General features: G+C 33.3%; 2 protein-coding genes and 1 long non-coding RNA gene across 6 annotated transcripts; 2 read left to right on the top strand and 1 right to left on the bottom strand.

The window, feature by feature from the left end:
- Nucleotides 1-545: 545 nt before the first annotated feature.
- Nucleotides 546-1563, bottom strand: LOC112285444 (uncharacterized). Its single transcript, XM_024526283.3, has one exon. The coding sequence runs from the start codon at nt 1367-1369 to the stop codon at nt 890-892; it is 480 nt and encodes a 159-aa protein (XP_024382051.1). The 5' UTR covers nt 1370-1563; the 3' UTR covers nt 546-889.
- Nucleotides 1564-5734: 4171 nt separating this feature from the next.
- Nucleotides 5735-8608, top strand: LOC141045687 (uncharacterized). Of its 2 annotated transcripts, XR_012218023.2 has the most exons (3): nt 5738-6548; nt 8034-8083; nt 8183-8608. It is a non-coding gene; the product is annotated as an uncharacterized LOC141045687 (long non-coding RNA). The 2 variants fall into 2 exon arrangements; XR_016504506.1 differs by having other exon boundaries at nt 5735-8083.
- A 2499-nt stretch (nt 8609-11107) lies between these two features.
- Nucleotides 11108-13716, top strand: LOC112285547 (tetraketide alpha-pyrone reductase 2). Of its 3 annotated transcripts, none has more exons than XM_024526455.3 (6): nt 11108-11403; nt 11629-11801; nt 12081-12272; nt 12441-12603; nt 12970-13159; nt 13332-13716. In XM_024526455.3, exons 1-6 carry the CDS (start codon nt 11283-11285, stop codon nt 13480-13482), a joined length of 990 nt encoding a protein of 329 aa, XP_024382223.1. In that variant the 5' UTR covers nt 11108-11282; the 3' UTR covers nt 13483-13716. The 3 variants fall into 3 exon arrangements, with proteins under 3 accessions (XP_024382223.1, XP_024382222.1, XP_024382221.1); XM_024526454.3 differs by having other exon boundaries at nt 12967-13159; XM_024526453.3 differs by having other exon boundaries at nt 12889-13159.
- The last annotated feature ends 2710 nt before the right edge of the window (nt 13717-16426 follow it).

Here is a 16426-nt window from a genome sequence, read left to right as displayed (position 1 = left end):
CCTAGGTGTAAACACGAAAGATGCTGAGACACGAACGTTTCCGCGGCAGAAATAGTGCATATTCTGCGATTCCCTGGGCGAAGGGGGCTGTTAAGGGTTTTTGGGGGTGTGAAAGAAATCCCCTTTATTCTGATGATGACCACGAGGCAAAACGAAGAATCAGATGATAGTATCTCCCTTACACACACACACTCGAATGTAGGTCATAAAGAAGGTAAATCTTTCATAATTGCTGCGACTTACCGACATTCGGACGATTTCGAATCCGACTAGAATGGCGTAATGTATGACGCAGAATCCCAAAATGCCGCACAGAAACACAGACCACGAGTATCGCGTAAATAACCCTCATGCAACCATGTCATAGCTTACAAATACACTCCTACGTGCAGAGCCACTTGGTAAATCTTGAAGGAGAGTTTGAAACCGTCCGCCCTAAACCGACCTCTAAAATCTTGAAATCTCCAAAGAACTTGTGCTTATCAAGTGGGGGGTTTTTTTTGTCAAATCCAGCTCAAGTATCCATCCACGAAAATGAACCTTCGAAAAATGAAGAAACCATGGCATTACTGCTGTAGAGAACAAATCGAAGAACTTCTCATTCATTGTGCCTCTTCTCATGACATTCGTCCTGAGTGTCACATATACCTCTAAACCCCGATGCGTCTGATTCATCTTCAACCTCTAATTCTACCGCACGTATAGCACCAGACCTAAATGCTCTGACCACATGTTGCTTGCCCTGGCCAAAACTGCCAAGACGTCCACACTAGAGCAAAATTCAGAGGGGAACATTAAGAATTCTATGCGGCCCCTAAAATCTCAAAACCAATATGAGATCCTCTTATTTCAAGAAGTGTTTCTTCATAAGCGAGAAGAAAGAAATTTATCAGTGGCCTTCCTCTTCGATGTACTGCTTGTAACTCTCAGCAGTCAGCAACGACTGAACCTCAGCGGGATCCTTGAGCTTGAGTTTCATCATCCAACCTTCCTCAAACGGACCCTTGTTCACCAATCCAGGCGACTCCGTGAGCTCACTGTTGACCTCCACAACCTCCCCGGACACAGGGGAATACACATCGCTCACGGCCTTGACACTCTCCACGCTCCCGAACGAGTCCCCCTGCGAGATCGCCTTCCCGACCTCCGGCAGATCCACGAACACCACATCGCCTAACGCCTCCTGCGCGTGGTGCGTGATCCCCACCACGGCGGTGTCGCCTTCCAGCCTCGTCCACTCATGCGACTTCGAGTATCGGAGGTTGTCCACCACTGTGGCCGTGGAGAAGCGTTGGAAGAAGGGAGCCATCGTCTGCCGAAATGCAGACGCCGATCGCACTGCCCAGGGACGAAGCAGCTGTTGCGCCATAACTCCCCCACTGCTCCCTCCTCCTCCTCAAATAACAACTACTACTACAACGTCTCCCTCTCTCTCTCTCTCACTCCAATCACAACAACAACCACAACAACAACACACTCACACACACAAAAGGGAGCCAGGCAGAGGCGCAGACACAGACAAAACAAACAAATAACCAAAGAGAATGAGAGACCACAATGACGGAGGAAGCAAGCACAGACAGAGAATGAAAGGAAAGAATGAGAGAATGGATGGATGGATTAATGAATGATCGGGAGGGAGGGAGGAGGAAGAAGAATATTTGAAATATATTTAAAATAGATATGTTGTACAAAAACAACGACTTTGATTCTCAAATGTTATTATACAATAGCTTAGCAACTTAAGTAAAAATTCACTGCATTTGGGTTTTTTAAGGGTAATAACTTTGATTGAGGATAAGATGGCAATTTGGTAAAATAAATGCATGGAAGAGTGATAAAAGTGTGATTGAATGTAAAGCATGTTTTTATTTTTATTTATTTTATTTTGAAAAAAATGAATGAAAAAATAATATTAAAATATTTTAACCATGTCATATAGACAATGTATACAAGGCACAGGCACAAATCAATTTTAGAGTGGTTTTGGGTGCAACGGTTATACAAAGATTCTAACAAATTGCAAAGGCAAATTCCATTTGGTGGAAGTTTTTTTTTATAGCTACATTACAAAAATTAGTGGCCCTTATCTAATTTTTTCTTAACTTAGTAAAAGTTTCTTGAAAGTTTTTTCAAGAAGTGTAGTAGTTTTTCTCTTTAGAACAGATTATAAGGTTAATATTTTTGACAAGGAGGTAGTACAAAAAAAAAATAGAATGCTTAATTAGTTATGTTAATATTGCATGTTTTGTAGAAAAATAACTTCTTTTATTTTATTTATATTTGCATTTTCAATGGCTACTTCAATTAGATAAAAAAATATTTTGATGCATAACGTTTTATTGAGATTTTATATAAAAAATAATACTTCTATCTAAAATATAAATATAGATATAGGTTTTATACAAAACTTAAATAAGATTAGATACATTCCAATCATAAAATATAAAATTTAATACAAAAGTGACAAAGAATCAAAAATTAATAAAATAGCTCAATCACTTAAAATTCTAACATGGATTATCCTCAAAGATTTACCAATTTTTTTTTGAAAGTGTTTGTACAAGTAATAGCCCAGAGGGATCAAATTTTGGAAGAGAGTCAACATAATGACAATTCAATAAAACCAAGACTTTGTATTATTCTTCTATTTCTATTAGATATATATATATATATATATATTGAGGATTATATAATATGATGCAAAGATATATATATATATATATAGATGCATATTTCTATTAAATAAATGATAGAAAATAGAAATAGAGATTATTAATCTAATAACTAACAAAAAGAATTATGGTATAGATTGACTATTTTAATCTATTAATTAGACCCAAATCTTGCTTAAATATATTTTCTTAAATTAAAAGGTACTTAAAAGAATTACTAAAAATATTAGTAAGACAAGGATGTGCATTAGGGAAGAAGTGTTTACTATATAAATCTCACAACAAAAATCCTAACTTAATACAATATTATAAGCTTAAAAATAAATAAATAAATAAATAAATAAATAAAAATTACTTACAGCACAATGTGGATAATGACAGATTTATCAAAACACACTAATATATTTTGACAACATGCTTAGGCACAAGTCTAGACATAATCAATGACTATAAAACTTTGGTGTAAGAGTATGATAGTATAATTTAATTCTTGCATAAAAGTAGATAAAAATATAAAATAAAATAAAAAGCGCCTAAATATAAAAGAATTAAAATTTCAAAGAGTGAAAAATTATCATTTTAATAAAAAGATTAGTGAAGGTTTTAAATCTAATATTGTAGAAAGACAAAGCATTAAATCCTACATCAGTCTTTACATTTCAGCACCAAACCAAATTTTCTCAAAATAACGAAGACAGAATTCAATATCTACCAGTCAATAAACAATATAACCAATATTGATACATTTAACCACATAATTCAATTTTAGTATTTTTTCTACTACTCTAATTGAGGGAGAAAAAATAATTAATAATACAAATATAATTGATAAATAAATATAATTCATTGTAATTACAAAGAGCAACATGAGTCCATTATGTAAAAAGTATCCAACTAGCTTTAATAAATACAATTTTGTAAAACCACTAGAAAAATTTAAATTGAATTGGCTACTTTATCTTTTAATTGAAACAAATAAATATAACAAAATATCCATTTTGTAAGCCTTCTATACTATTACACACTCTATAATTAGATTCAAACAAGTTAATAAATGTAATTCAAACTAGATAAATACATCAAATATTACAATTACTCTCACAATCTTGGATCAAAGAAATATGTCAAGATGTCGTGGAGAATCCAATCAAACTAAAAAAAACATGAAGCTTTGAATATAATTTAATAAAATAATAAACCAATATTCTAAAGCAACCACAAAATTAGAATAGATAATTTTTAAAGGCAATCTCAATAAGATATGTCAATTTGCATTGATATTAATATAATGATTATAAATCCAAAAGAAATAAGCGAGGAGTGTCTATTTGTTTGTTACTTCTTTATAGTGGTATTAGAAGTTTTTAATATGCCTCTATAAACTACAATTTAAGAAGAATTTTTTTGAAATATTTAATCATCAAATAAAACTATCAAGAAATTATAAGAAAATATGCACACAAATCTGTTCTAACCATAAACAACATCTATATATATATATATATATGTATATATATCAAAAAAATTTGATATTTTTAAATAATTTAGTCTCAAATATGGACTAGAAATTAAAAATGATAAAATAGGTACAAATTAGCAAGATAGAAAGAATCCTTTGGTTTGTTTTGGTCAGGCATTGATAAACAAACAACATGTGAATCAAAATTTAGACATAACTTTAGTATGTTTTTTTTTTTTTTTTTTTTTATTTTTTAATTCTAAATCTCAACCAATTTTTAATTAGTTATAGATAATATAGTCTTAATGTGGCTAGACCATATATATACAACTATCTATAATCATATAAAATTTAGACATAATTTTAGTTTTTAGTTTTTTTTTTTTTTTTTTTTTTTCTTGCCACATTAAGTCTTAAGTATAAGTAATACTATTAAATAAAGAGGCTTGTAATCTTTACTTGGTTTTTAAGTAAGATAAATTTTTTATGGCTAAATTGGAAAATAAATCATTTGCATGATCAATATCTTATAATACTAATATATACATATATATATATATATATATATATATATATATAGTAAGGAGTAATGTAAAGTTTTAGGATAGTACAAAGACAAATCTAAATAGATAAATAGTTGCAATCTAGGAGTCACATATGCTTCACAACTTGTGGCAAAAATATTCCTAACATAATAAAAGTTATTTGTGTTAGCATTAGAATAATGAAAAAAATACAAAAAAAAAAAAAAAAAATACAAAATACAAAAACAAAAACAAATTTTAAATTTCTTTTTGGACCAACTTACAATCTTTAATCTTATTCTAATTCTTAAAAGTCATCTTTAGGAGCTCCTATAATATTAAATTACATTAAAATAGAAAAAAAAACTATTATAATCCATCTAAGAGCACAATATTTAACTTTGTTTACATAGAAAGATACATTTGATTTTAGATAATCCTTCAAATATCAAGAAATGTGCATTAAACAATATGCAAAGAGAGGAGAAACTTAAAATTAGACAGTTTCGTACCAAGATATTGAAATTAATGCATGGAGAGAAAAAATATATAAAAATATCATGCCAAACTATAATTTGTGTATAACCTTATTACTTGATTTAGTTTATGAAAATTTTAGAACTTCTTACAAATTAAGACTCATGTAGCACAAGACCATAAAACTTATAAATAAACTTGTAACAAAAAATTATTCATATATATATATATATATATATATATATTTTTTTTTTTCTAAGATTCAATATTTAAACAAATTTAGTTATTGTTGAGAGAATTTTTTTATTGAAAATTTGAATACAATAGTATGTCAATAGTATAATAATATTACAATAGTATAATAATTATATATATATATATATATATATATATATATATATATTAAAAAATAAACACTAACTAATTAACTAACCAAAAAAAACCAAAAGATTTTAAATGATCTAAATGAATTTGGAATTATTTTTGGAAATATATTAAAATAAGATAATATTTTTTTTTCTCGTAGAAAATAAAAAAACATTTAGAAGACAAAAAAAAGTAATAAAAAACTAAAAAAAATTTACTATTGAAAATAACACAATTGGATCAATTGTTTACACCACAAATGAAGAAAGTAGTATCAAGTAATAGAAATAGAATTACGTTTATATATGTATATATATACATTCATAACAAGACTATAGTAAAAATACTTCATCAATTGCCTATTATAAGTAATTTTTGAAAATTTAAATACTAAATGTACTCCAACTCAATCATCATTGCAACAAATATCCCATATGTGTCAACAAGAAAACGAAAACAACAACTTCCAATGCACCGAGATTTTAAAAAGTGAAAAGTTGCCAAAGCAAGTGGCACTTAATGCTAGCATTTGCTGCGACCCTCCACGTGTAATCTACTTTAAAGGCGACTAAAGCAGGCTCAAAAGCAAAAGGTTCGCACTGGAACGCTGCAAAGCATCGTCGTCGTCTCCTACGAGTTGCATACAACTGCCGAAGCTCTCTCTGGACTGACGCTCTTGGACACCTTTTCTCCAGAGAGAGACAGAGAGAGATTTCACCTTTTCTTCTTCTTCTTCGAGCCGAAGAATTGAGGATTTTTTTCGAGATCACATTGCTCCAAATTATATATATATATTTTTTAAAAAAGAAAAAGTTGGGGTGGCGGTCGGGTCACAAATGCGACGTCTGTTTCAGTCTCTTTGGCAGAGTTTTGGGGAAGAGACGCGATTCCGATGGAAATGGAGTTTGGAGCGATCCGTGAGGTGCACAGCTTTGAAATGAAGGAGGATGAGGAATATGTATTGTGATAAAGATTTGATATGGTGGAGCGTCTTCCGTTAGTAGGCCCCTCGTGGAATCTTTGTGTTCCAGTTGGAGCTATTGAGAAGTAAGACTAATGTTCGTGTGAATTGGACGCTTGTTCGATGTTGAGGAGGTTTTATGAGCGCTCTAAATGTAAATTAATAGTAGGAGCATTCTAGCTGCGAGTTGCTCTGCCGTTGCTGTGGGTGATCTTCACATTCTCTCCTGTAGGATTACGAGTGGAGAATGATTGTGAGCTAGACTGTTTTCCAAATATACAGCATGAGAAAGGTCGGGGCTCGAGTGTGCTCCGATATCACTGGAAAGTAAACTTCATAATCCATTGGTTGGATTTTGAGATCTACGTTATCGCTCCCGCCATTCAATATCTTAGATCTTAGCGTAGCGAGGACATTACTGTGCGAAGCACGGTCATGTGTGATACTTGCTGCCAAAATGCAGTTGATTTGTTTGGATTATTGGGAGGGATGTCGGAGTTCAGTCTCGGCAGTGGTGTTAACAGATTATAAATCTAATTTATGATGCAGCTTTAGGACACGCTGAATGAAAGCCGTAGTGACCGATTCATGAGCACGGAGATTAAACGTTCTAAGAAAAATTTCGGTCCGTTCCGTTGTGTTTGAGTTTCTAAATACCAAGTACAAGCTGGTAGAAAGATTTGACAATAGTCTTGGTATTCAGCATCTCAGCTTGGAGCGTCGTGTAAATTGTCATCCCAGTACCGGTAGTACGCTCCGATGTCTGAACATGATTTTATGTTACTTGTAGGTCATTACCTTCTCTTGTGTTTAGCAATCATGTGCAACTCACCGCGGAACTTTGTCTCTTGGATTTAATTGACATATGAACGTAAATTCTGAGGTCGAATTGGTATACATGGAGCTTTAGCATGTTCCGTGAAGCCTCAGCCCAGGATGTGAAGTCGGGGATACTTGTGAAGTTTTTGTTGCGTGAAACTCTACGCAGTATCGGTTCCTCAAAAACTTCGGGCGTAACTTATTTAAACCTGGCATCAAAACTATTAATTGTGACTTTGCGGGGATGGACGAGTAATCCAGCTAGTTATAATGAAATGCAAATACCTCTCAAGTATAAACAGTGTCGCTTGGTTGGAATTTGTAAATACAATGTCGTTTCTCTGCAGAAGTCTCCCCGTGAAAATTATGGCAGGGAAGTAGTGGAGTTCAGCCGTCAAATCAAATTTCAGGCATCTTGAAACTTTTGACTGCAGTTGAGTATGTTAGGCTTCTGACACGATGCAACGCGTCTGGGTGAGTGAGGGGATTTCTGAAATCTGAATTAAACCTCTGACATTGACGAAGGGTCAACGATAATTCTGTTGACCAGGGAGGGGAAAGAAGCACATTGAAGCAGTTGAGAAACTCGTTAATCTTGGACCGCACATGGTTCCATGAAGAGTATCTTAGTCCTAACTGAGAGCTCAGATTCTCCCTGATGGAAGGTTTGAGTTGAAACCATGCATGAGAACGTAGATTTAATTATCTAAACTAAGCACTACGACTAAGTGTTTTCTGTTTTTGTGTGGCAGACCTCAATTTCAGAATGACTTCTCAACTCTTTGTTGGTAGCGCTTGTAACGTAAGTGGAATGTTAAGCAGAGAAACAAAACTGACTTACAATTGCTTGATCATTAGATGAGAAGGACTCAGATTGGTTGAGTGAGCACTTGTGGAACAGGAACAGCGAAGGCATGAGGCTGACCATGAGTAAGAGTTGGACATAGGCTGGCGTTGAAACGTCGTCGCAAATCGCACCGCACCGCACCACATTTGCTTGGTTGGGGGGGGATGTGGGGGGGTTAGGTTGCTCACATCATCCTCTTCCTGAACTTACCACAATTCTCATGAAGTGTCGTTTAGCAGTCAAGGAAATTATTAGCATCGAATCGCCCGCACGAAGCCATGTAGCAGGGACAACACAGAACCTGCACTCAGATTGTGAAGGATGAATATCATTCATCTACAGCAGCTGGGTCCTACCCCCCTGCCCACCCCTTCCCATTTCCCTGCCCGGGACTTGGAACAAATAGTTTTATAAACTTATTTTAATAATAAATAAATTTAAATTCAATTAATAGAAATTTGGGGTTACTTATCCGTAAAATCATGTGTCCTTTTCATGTGCAATATTGAACTCGAATTATCGTTATTTATTAAAATGATCATGGTATCAATAATTGCACAAAAAAATTGACACTTAGAGCTACTTAATATATCTTCTAAAGTTTTTTTAAAAATACATTATTCCTTCTAATAATGATAATAAAAATAGTAACTACTTCGAAAAAGATTACTTGTAAAAGATTGAGTGATTATAAATAACCAAATTTATAGGTCCCAATACACATTTACCACATTTTATATTATCAAAAGCCCTTATAGCACACAGTTATTTCAATTAAAAAAATTCAAAAAAAATTCAAAATTTAAAGGTTATATAATTTATTACCTTTATATATATATATATATATATATATATATATATATATCATGGTAGGGTAGAAATACATTGATTGTGGTTCTTGTTTAGAAATTTTAGAGATTGAAGAATATAATCAAAAAGTTTACTTCCTTAATTGTTTTCTAATTTATATTTGTGAACTATTCATTTGAGAAGGTTTGCAAAATTTTCTGTTTATATATATATATATATATATTTTTTTTTTTCTTAAATCTTTGTCCACATGTTACTACATATTAGAATAAAAATAAAAATAAAACCTAAACTGGTATTGCTTATAAGATTGTCAACTATTTTTTTTATATCTCTTTTTGTTTTATTGTTAAGTGAGCTATTTTGGTATCTTGATATGGTTTGTTAGTTCAACAGAATTCATTTATATTTACCTTTTTAATTCTGTTTGGAACCAGTGTTTTGTTTTTATAGTTCTGTTGAAATATCAAGTTATAATTCTTGATTAGTTGTTGTACATTATTCACTGACTTCTACATTTTATGCCTACAATACTGAAGGAGGCAACAAACGAAGTAATTCACCGCAAAGCTTACCAAATTTTCGCTGTCAAATTAATTGGTTGCGTGGTGAAAACATTTGTAATAACAAAAGCCATGAAAAATAAAAATTAAACTAAATGAAGCTGATGAACACAGTGAAAGATTAGAAGAATCCGAAAGAAAACAAAGGGAAAAAAAGGAAAAAATTAATATGCATTGCACTTCATACAATAATAATAAAAAATAAAAAAATGATTGTGCTGTATTTTAATCATAAATGATTAGCAAATTAAATGAATGAATTTTTCTTCCATTTGTTTGTGTTTATATGTATATGGGGGTGTTTCTATTGTCACCATAATCTCTCATCCATCACATGTCACCAAATGTTTTGCTACTACCACCACAATCTGCCATCCACTCAACATATTCTTTTGGTAGTTTTTTTCTTTTCACTAAAAAATTTAATTAGTATTTTTAATAATAATATTTTTTATATGAAAATTAAATTCAACTTTAATAATAAAATAATTAAAAAATTATTAGATAAGTTGTAGTGGCAATAACATAAATTATGGTGGCATTAGCAACTCCCTATATATATATATATATATATATATATATATATTTTACATTGTTAGATTATAATACAAGGTTTATATTCAATGTTCAAGTTTTTTTTTATTTCTATATTATAGTTTTTTTTTGAGAAGACTTTGATTCATGTATGATTTAGATGTAATATTGTAATTTAAAGTTTTTATTTTTTTTGTTCATTTAGATTTTTCTTACCTATTCTTCTTATTAAACTTATTTTGACAATAAATAATGTTATGATCAACATTTAATGTGCCATACATGCATTATAGAGCCCATTTGGGAGCATAATAATATTTTATTCACTAATTTAGTTGTATAATGGTTGTTGCTTCATGCTCTAGGAATTATGCTTTTTGTGGAAGTTTTTGTATAATTTACAACTAGGACTTATGGAAAATAAATATAAGTAATTTAAGTATTTAGTTTGTATTTAACTATATCTAATTTAAAGTATCTAATTGGCACCAATATTCAATATGTACATTTGTAGTAGGTTCACCTAAAGGTATAATTATTTACAAAATATTATGTCAAAAATTGCTCAAAATAACCATTAATAGAATCAAGATATGAGTTAACATATTTAGACTTGTCAAAAGAATTGTTTATTATATAGAAACTTCTCATTTAAAACTTTTTTTAAAATCAAGATTTTCAAAAGAGAATTTGACTTCACCGAACAAGAACTTTTGTCAGACTTTTGCACAAGAAATTTTCAAAATTAAATTTCTACAGTAAATAACGGAATTAAGATTAAAAAATAAAAAATGAAAAAAATGAAAAACTTGCGAATTTTGAAGAATATTATTATTATCAACCAAACCCACGGTCGCAGGGCCGCTTGGGGCACTCTAGCCACGGGCAGCGCAACGACGGGCAGCGCGGACAACATCAGTTGTCTGGATTCATCCGACAGCTGGATGGATGGATGAACAGATAGATGAATGAATGTTTAGATGGATGGGTAGATGAACGCCACAGTGGAGTGAAGCGCTTCTGATTGTCCGAAGCTGCTTTTGTAATAAAAAGGCGAGATCATTGAAGCTTAGTTGCTGACTTGCACTGGTTAACGACTACTCCCCCCTCGTGGCTTCTTTGTCGAGCTCTGCTTGACCCACTGAACTAGAGGAGCTTCAAGGTTCAGCTTTCAATTTGGAGGGCTTGAATACTTGAAGGGAGAGAGAGAGAGAGAGATAGTTCTGGTGGGTGGGAGGGAGGGGAGCATGGATTTGTCGAAGGGTGCGGAGGTGTGTGTCACGGGAGGCACTGGGTACATTGCGTCGTGCTTAATTCAAGCTCTACTTCAGCGAGGTTACAAAGTCCGCACCACAGCCAGAAACCCCGGTTGGTTGTGATGCACTTGTTTTTTTCTTTTTTCGTTATTTTATGTTTTATGTTTTTTGCTCTATTAACAATAACTAACAGGTTTCTGCAAACCGAAGTGACACATGAGGCGTAGTGTGTAGACCGTTCCTTGGATTGTCTGAGGAATGTGTCGGCTGTTTTTTCCAAGGTTCGATTGATGCATTGTGTGTGTGATTCGTGAAACTGTGTCGTGAAATTGGGCAGATGATAGGGCCAAGACTGGGTTCTTGTGGGAGTTGCCAGGTGCTACAGAGCGGCTTGAAATCGTCGGGGCAGAGTTGCTGGAGGAGGGCACCTTCGATGAGGCTGTTCATGGAGTGCACACAGTGTTTCACACTGCGTGCCCTGTGGTATATGACCCCAACGGTGATCCAGAGGTACTCGACGTCTTTCTCTTGTTTCTCCTTGCTCTCTGTGTTTTTTTTCACTTACTGCGTTTCGCAAGGAATCCCAAATGTATTGTTCGCGCAAGCACTCTGTTAGGTGAAATGGATGAGACCTCCTGCAACCGGTAGAATTGAATAATTATGCAGAATTTGTTGGAAGAACATTCTGCTTCCTTGTGTATACGGTGTTTGACAAAGAAGTGCAACAAATGTTTAGGCACCAGAATTCATCTAAATCGTATTTATTTACCAACAAATGACACCGTATAGGTGTCAATGCTGAATCCTGCTCTGAAAGGAAACTTAAACGTTCTACGGGCTTGCACCAAGTCGCATTCCATACAGCGTGTGGTGATGACCAGTTCCTGTTCAGCCATCCGATATGACCACAATCGGAGGCCAGAGGATCCCCCTCTTTCTGAATCGGTGTGGAGCAGTCCAGAGTATTGTCGAGACCACAAGGTGCTGTTGTGAAATGCCCATTTCAATTCACATGCTAGTTTGTCATGTGATGGGATTCATGCTCTTGGGATACAGTTTCCTCATTTACCGACACTTTCCAGTTGTAACTCTTTGTGTTTATTCCTTTTTGAGTAAGTTGAAATTTGGTTTACTCCTGTGTATTTGCAGATGTGGTATGCGTTAGCGAAGACGCTGGCTGAGAAGGAAGCATTTGAGTTCGCTGCAAGAGAGGGGCTTAATTTGGTGGTTATATGTCCTTCCTTCGTTATTGGTCCTTCTCTCACACCCATTCCAACGAGCACCGTCTTCCTGATCCTTGATCTTCTGAGAGGTACGTTCCGAATCTTGCATTGGGGATGTCTGAAGAGGCACCTCGAGATGTTTCTGCAATTGTTGGCGCTTCAGCTTTTACCTGCCACCTAGTGGTCGTTCATGATGTTCACCTATGGTGACCCACTACTTTGTATCTAGACTTATTTGTTGTTTTAGGTTGTAACAACACAGAGTGAGCGATTGGAAAGAAGTCGGGAAATTTTTCAAGTGAAAAATGGTTATATAGCTCACAAACTTTGTAGGTGTAGGAAATGTTATTCAGTTTCTCGTAGTTAGTTCACAGGCATAAGTCAGACGCTTAAAAGATGGAGCAGGATTGGACGAACTGGGCTAAATGTTGCATGGATGTGGAGGCAATTAGCAGGAAGGGCACAAGAGTACCCAAATAAAAGGATCGGATTTGTGCACATTGATGACGTTGTCACGGCGCATGTGCTCGCAATGGAGGTACCTGAAGCACATGGTCGATACATATGTTCATCAGATGTTGCACATTTTGGGGACATTATGAGCATGCTTAAAACCAAGTATCCAAAACTGCAGACTCCTACCAGGTGACTTGGCACCTTCCTGACTCTCCCCATGCTTGCAGGAACTCAACAAAACTTGTCACATGCTCTGCATTGAACGAGGAGCTTTCATGTGTAGTCTGGTGGAAAAATAAATGGGTAACATTGTAGTGGAGGAATGTGAATGCTAAACAGTGGAATTGGGATTCTGCTGCAGGTGCTCGGACATGCCGCCGGGAGACGACATTCACCACAAAATGGACACCACAAAAATCAAAAAACTTGGACTAACTGAATTCAAAAGTATAGAGCAGATGTTTGATGACATGCTTAGGAGCCTTCACGAAAAACATCTGGAAAGCTTGTAGAAACAGAATCAGTGACAAAGTGGCATCTAAGGAAGTAAAACATTGGTCGCTTCTCCATTTTATTGGAGGCAACAATTTTGCTAGTTAATAGGTGTACATCAATTTCCATGAAGTTACTATCTCTTTGCCTAAATAAAAGTGACGCCCTTGTTGTCTTCTTGTATCAACTTGGTTTTAACTTGTGTTAACTTGGAATTTACTTGAAATAAAATCTTTTTAAACCTTTTACCGTAAGGCATGTCAATCGGATGATTTGTTCTAATACCCCTCCTTGCGCCTTATGCTGTCATGGTCTCATTGCAACATCTATTTTCATGATGGTTGATTTGACAAAATTTCAAGATGGTGGCCAGAGTGTGATCCTCTTTTTTTTTTTTTTTTTTTTTTTTTTTTTATCATGTCAACCGACTCTGCTTTATGAGTTATCAGTTTAGAAGGGATAGTTTGATTCCCTGTGCTTTTTCTTCAAGAAGGCAATCATCTCATTTACATCCAACGTCTTATAAATTGTTGATATGGTTGGTGTATTGTGCAGATTGAGGCGTTCCTTTTGTTGATGTGGCTTTCTTGTGCCTTCTTGAATCATTGCTGCAATGTAGTTCATCACTGGTTTAAAGACAAATGCAGTGATGTATTTGTGACTCATTCGGAGGAGGCAAGCGACATTGGCCAGGTGGTAGTGCCTCTTTCGAAAGTGGTCTTGGGTATTTTAATCCCGGCCCTTCTTGATCATCTTGTGCTGCGACACATATGGTCTCATTTGAAAATGTTCAAGAATCTTTTTCTTTTCTTTTGCTTGTAGCAAGTCTCTAGCACATGGGGCTTTATTGTTGAGAAGTCATTGGAATGGTAGGTCATTATCTTCTTTGAACTCAATTACAAAGGCTACTGTTGTAGTTGCAAGCTTTTTTTGATTTGTCCTCTTCTTTTAGTTTCTCAGTTTAGAGTAGAAATAGACAAGTCAGGTTCCTCTTGCATAAACATGTGAATCTACATGGGTATGATACTTCTTTATTTGATATTGGTATGCATAGAAAGAAAATATTTAGAAATAAGAGGAAGAATAGGGAGGAGATGACAAATTGTTGGTTGAGTATTACTATAGATTTTCTTGAAGAGAGTACTTACTGGTTGAATGTTTACTTTGAGAGCTCATTGAAATTGTGAACTCCCATATTGTATTGCATCTACTAAAAGAATACCCTTTCTAAGGATTTTGTGAAAATGTTTGCTTGTTATTCATTGGTATGAATGTATGATATATATATATATATATATGTAAGGATTTTGTGAAATATTTGCTTGTTATTCATTGGTGTGAATGTATGATATATATATATATATATATATATATATATTTCTTCCATTTATTTGTAAATGTAGTGGTATTGTAATTTTATATGCTTAATTTCCATACATAGCACTAGATTATTAACCAATTTAATAGAACTCTAATTCTCACTGTATAAAGTTGTTGCCTCTTTGATCTCATATCTCAATTTATTCATCTCTATTTTAGTCCACATTATTTCTTGTGCACCATTTGATAGCACTTGGTATTTTGCTTTAGTAGTGGAAAATGCAGCTATAGGTTACAATTTGCTACTCCAATGTATGATGTCATAAAGGTATCTCTCCCATTTTGAAAATCATTTATGCTATTGATTTCTTTTTATTTAAATTTCTATTCTAGTTTGAATTTATATAAGTTATAAATTTGTTGCTTGAATTTTTGGAAAAGTAAATACTACAACAAATTGTGCCTTTGATGTAACAAAGGACTTTCTTTGCTTCTTTAAGGTGTGGATATTGTGATGCAAATATGAATTTGCTCAAGCAGCTAACTATGTACAAAATATCATATCTCATATACATAAGATAAATGAAGCTTTCTACAAGGCTCTAACAGTTTGTTGCATCAACATATTTTGCATCCATGTTTAAGTTTAATTTGGTACCTTCTTCTATTCATATTATGATTACTATGCTATCCAACATACTAAATATTTTTATTAAGTTGTATGAATATCCTTCTTGAATAAATAATTTTCTTATTGTGATGCATATATATTTGATTCCTATATAAAATGTCAATATTTCAAGTTTTGACATTTCAAAATATTTTTCTAATTCTTGTTCTAATAAATCTACTTTGAGAGGGTAGTTTCTTATGAATGGTAAGTCATTGACATATATCAAAATTACTAATATTAATTTTTTTTATATAGAGATAAAGATTATAGTCAAATTTGCTCCTAATCATGCCGAAGTATATAAAAAATAAGTATATCTTAATGTATTATGCCTTACTTACTTTTTTTAATCCATATATTTTTCTTTTTCAAGAAACATACTTTGTTTTGATTTTTCTTTGGTATTACTAATCCTTGAGGTAGCACCATGTGAACAATTTCTTTGGAATCACTATTAAAAAATATAATTTTAATATCAAGATGCTTGATACTTTATCCTTTTTTAATTGCAATTGCTACTACAAAATTAATTATTGGCTATTTGACGATTGGAGCAAAAGTCGCCTTATAATTTGTTCCTTCTTTTTGCTTAAAACTTCTCACAATAAGTCAGGCTTTGAATTTTTTTATACAACCGTCAATAGTCATCTTGGTTTTGAAAATTTATTTTGAGGTTATCAAGATTCTTTCTTGTAGTAAGCTTATCAATTCTCATGTTCCATTTTTTTGTATTGAATCTAATTTATCATTAATTACCTTTGTCCATCATGTGTATTGTATGGCTTCTTAAAATGTTGTCAAATCTTTGGGCTCAATTGTATATATATAATCTTCTAATTAAGATATTACTTTTTGTATGTAAGGTGATCATTTGACTACTAATGTTTTTCTATTCTATTTTGTAGTTGTAGAATTAATATGTCTAACAAAGGTATGATAAACATTGGGGCCATTGAGTAAGTCCCGTAAGA

The sequence above is a fragment of the Physcomitrium patens genome, chromosome 8 (genome assembly GCF_059467195.1).
Source record: "Physcomitrium patens ecotype Gransden chromosome 8, ASM5946719v1, whole genome shotgun sequence".
Classification (NCBI taxonomy): Eukaryota; Viridiplantae; Streptophyta; class Bryopsida; order Funariales; family Funariaceae; genus Physcomitrium; species Physcomitrium patens.
The sequence above is the reverse complement of the archived record's forward strand: the minus strand, read 5'-3'. Positions and strand labels throughout refer to the sequence as shown.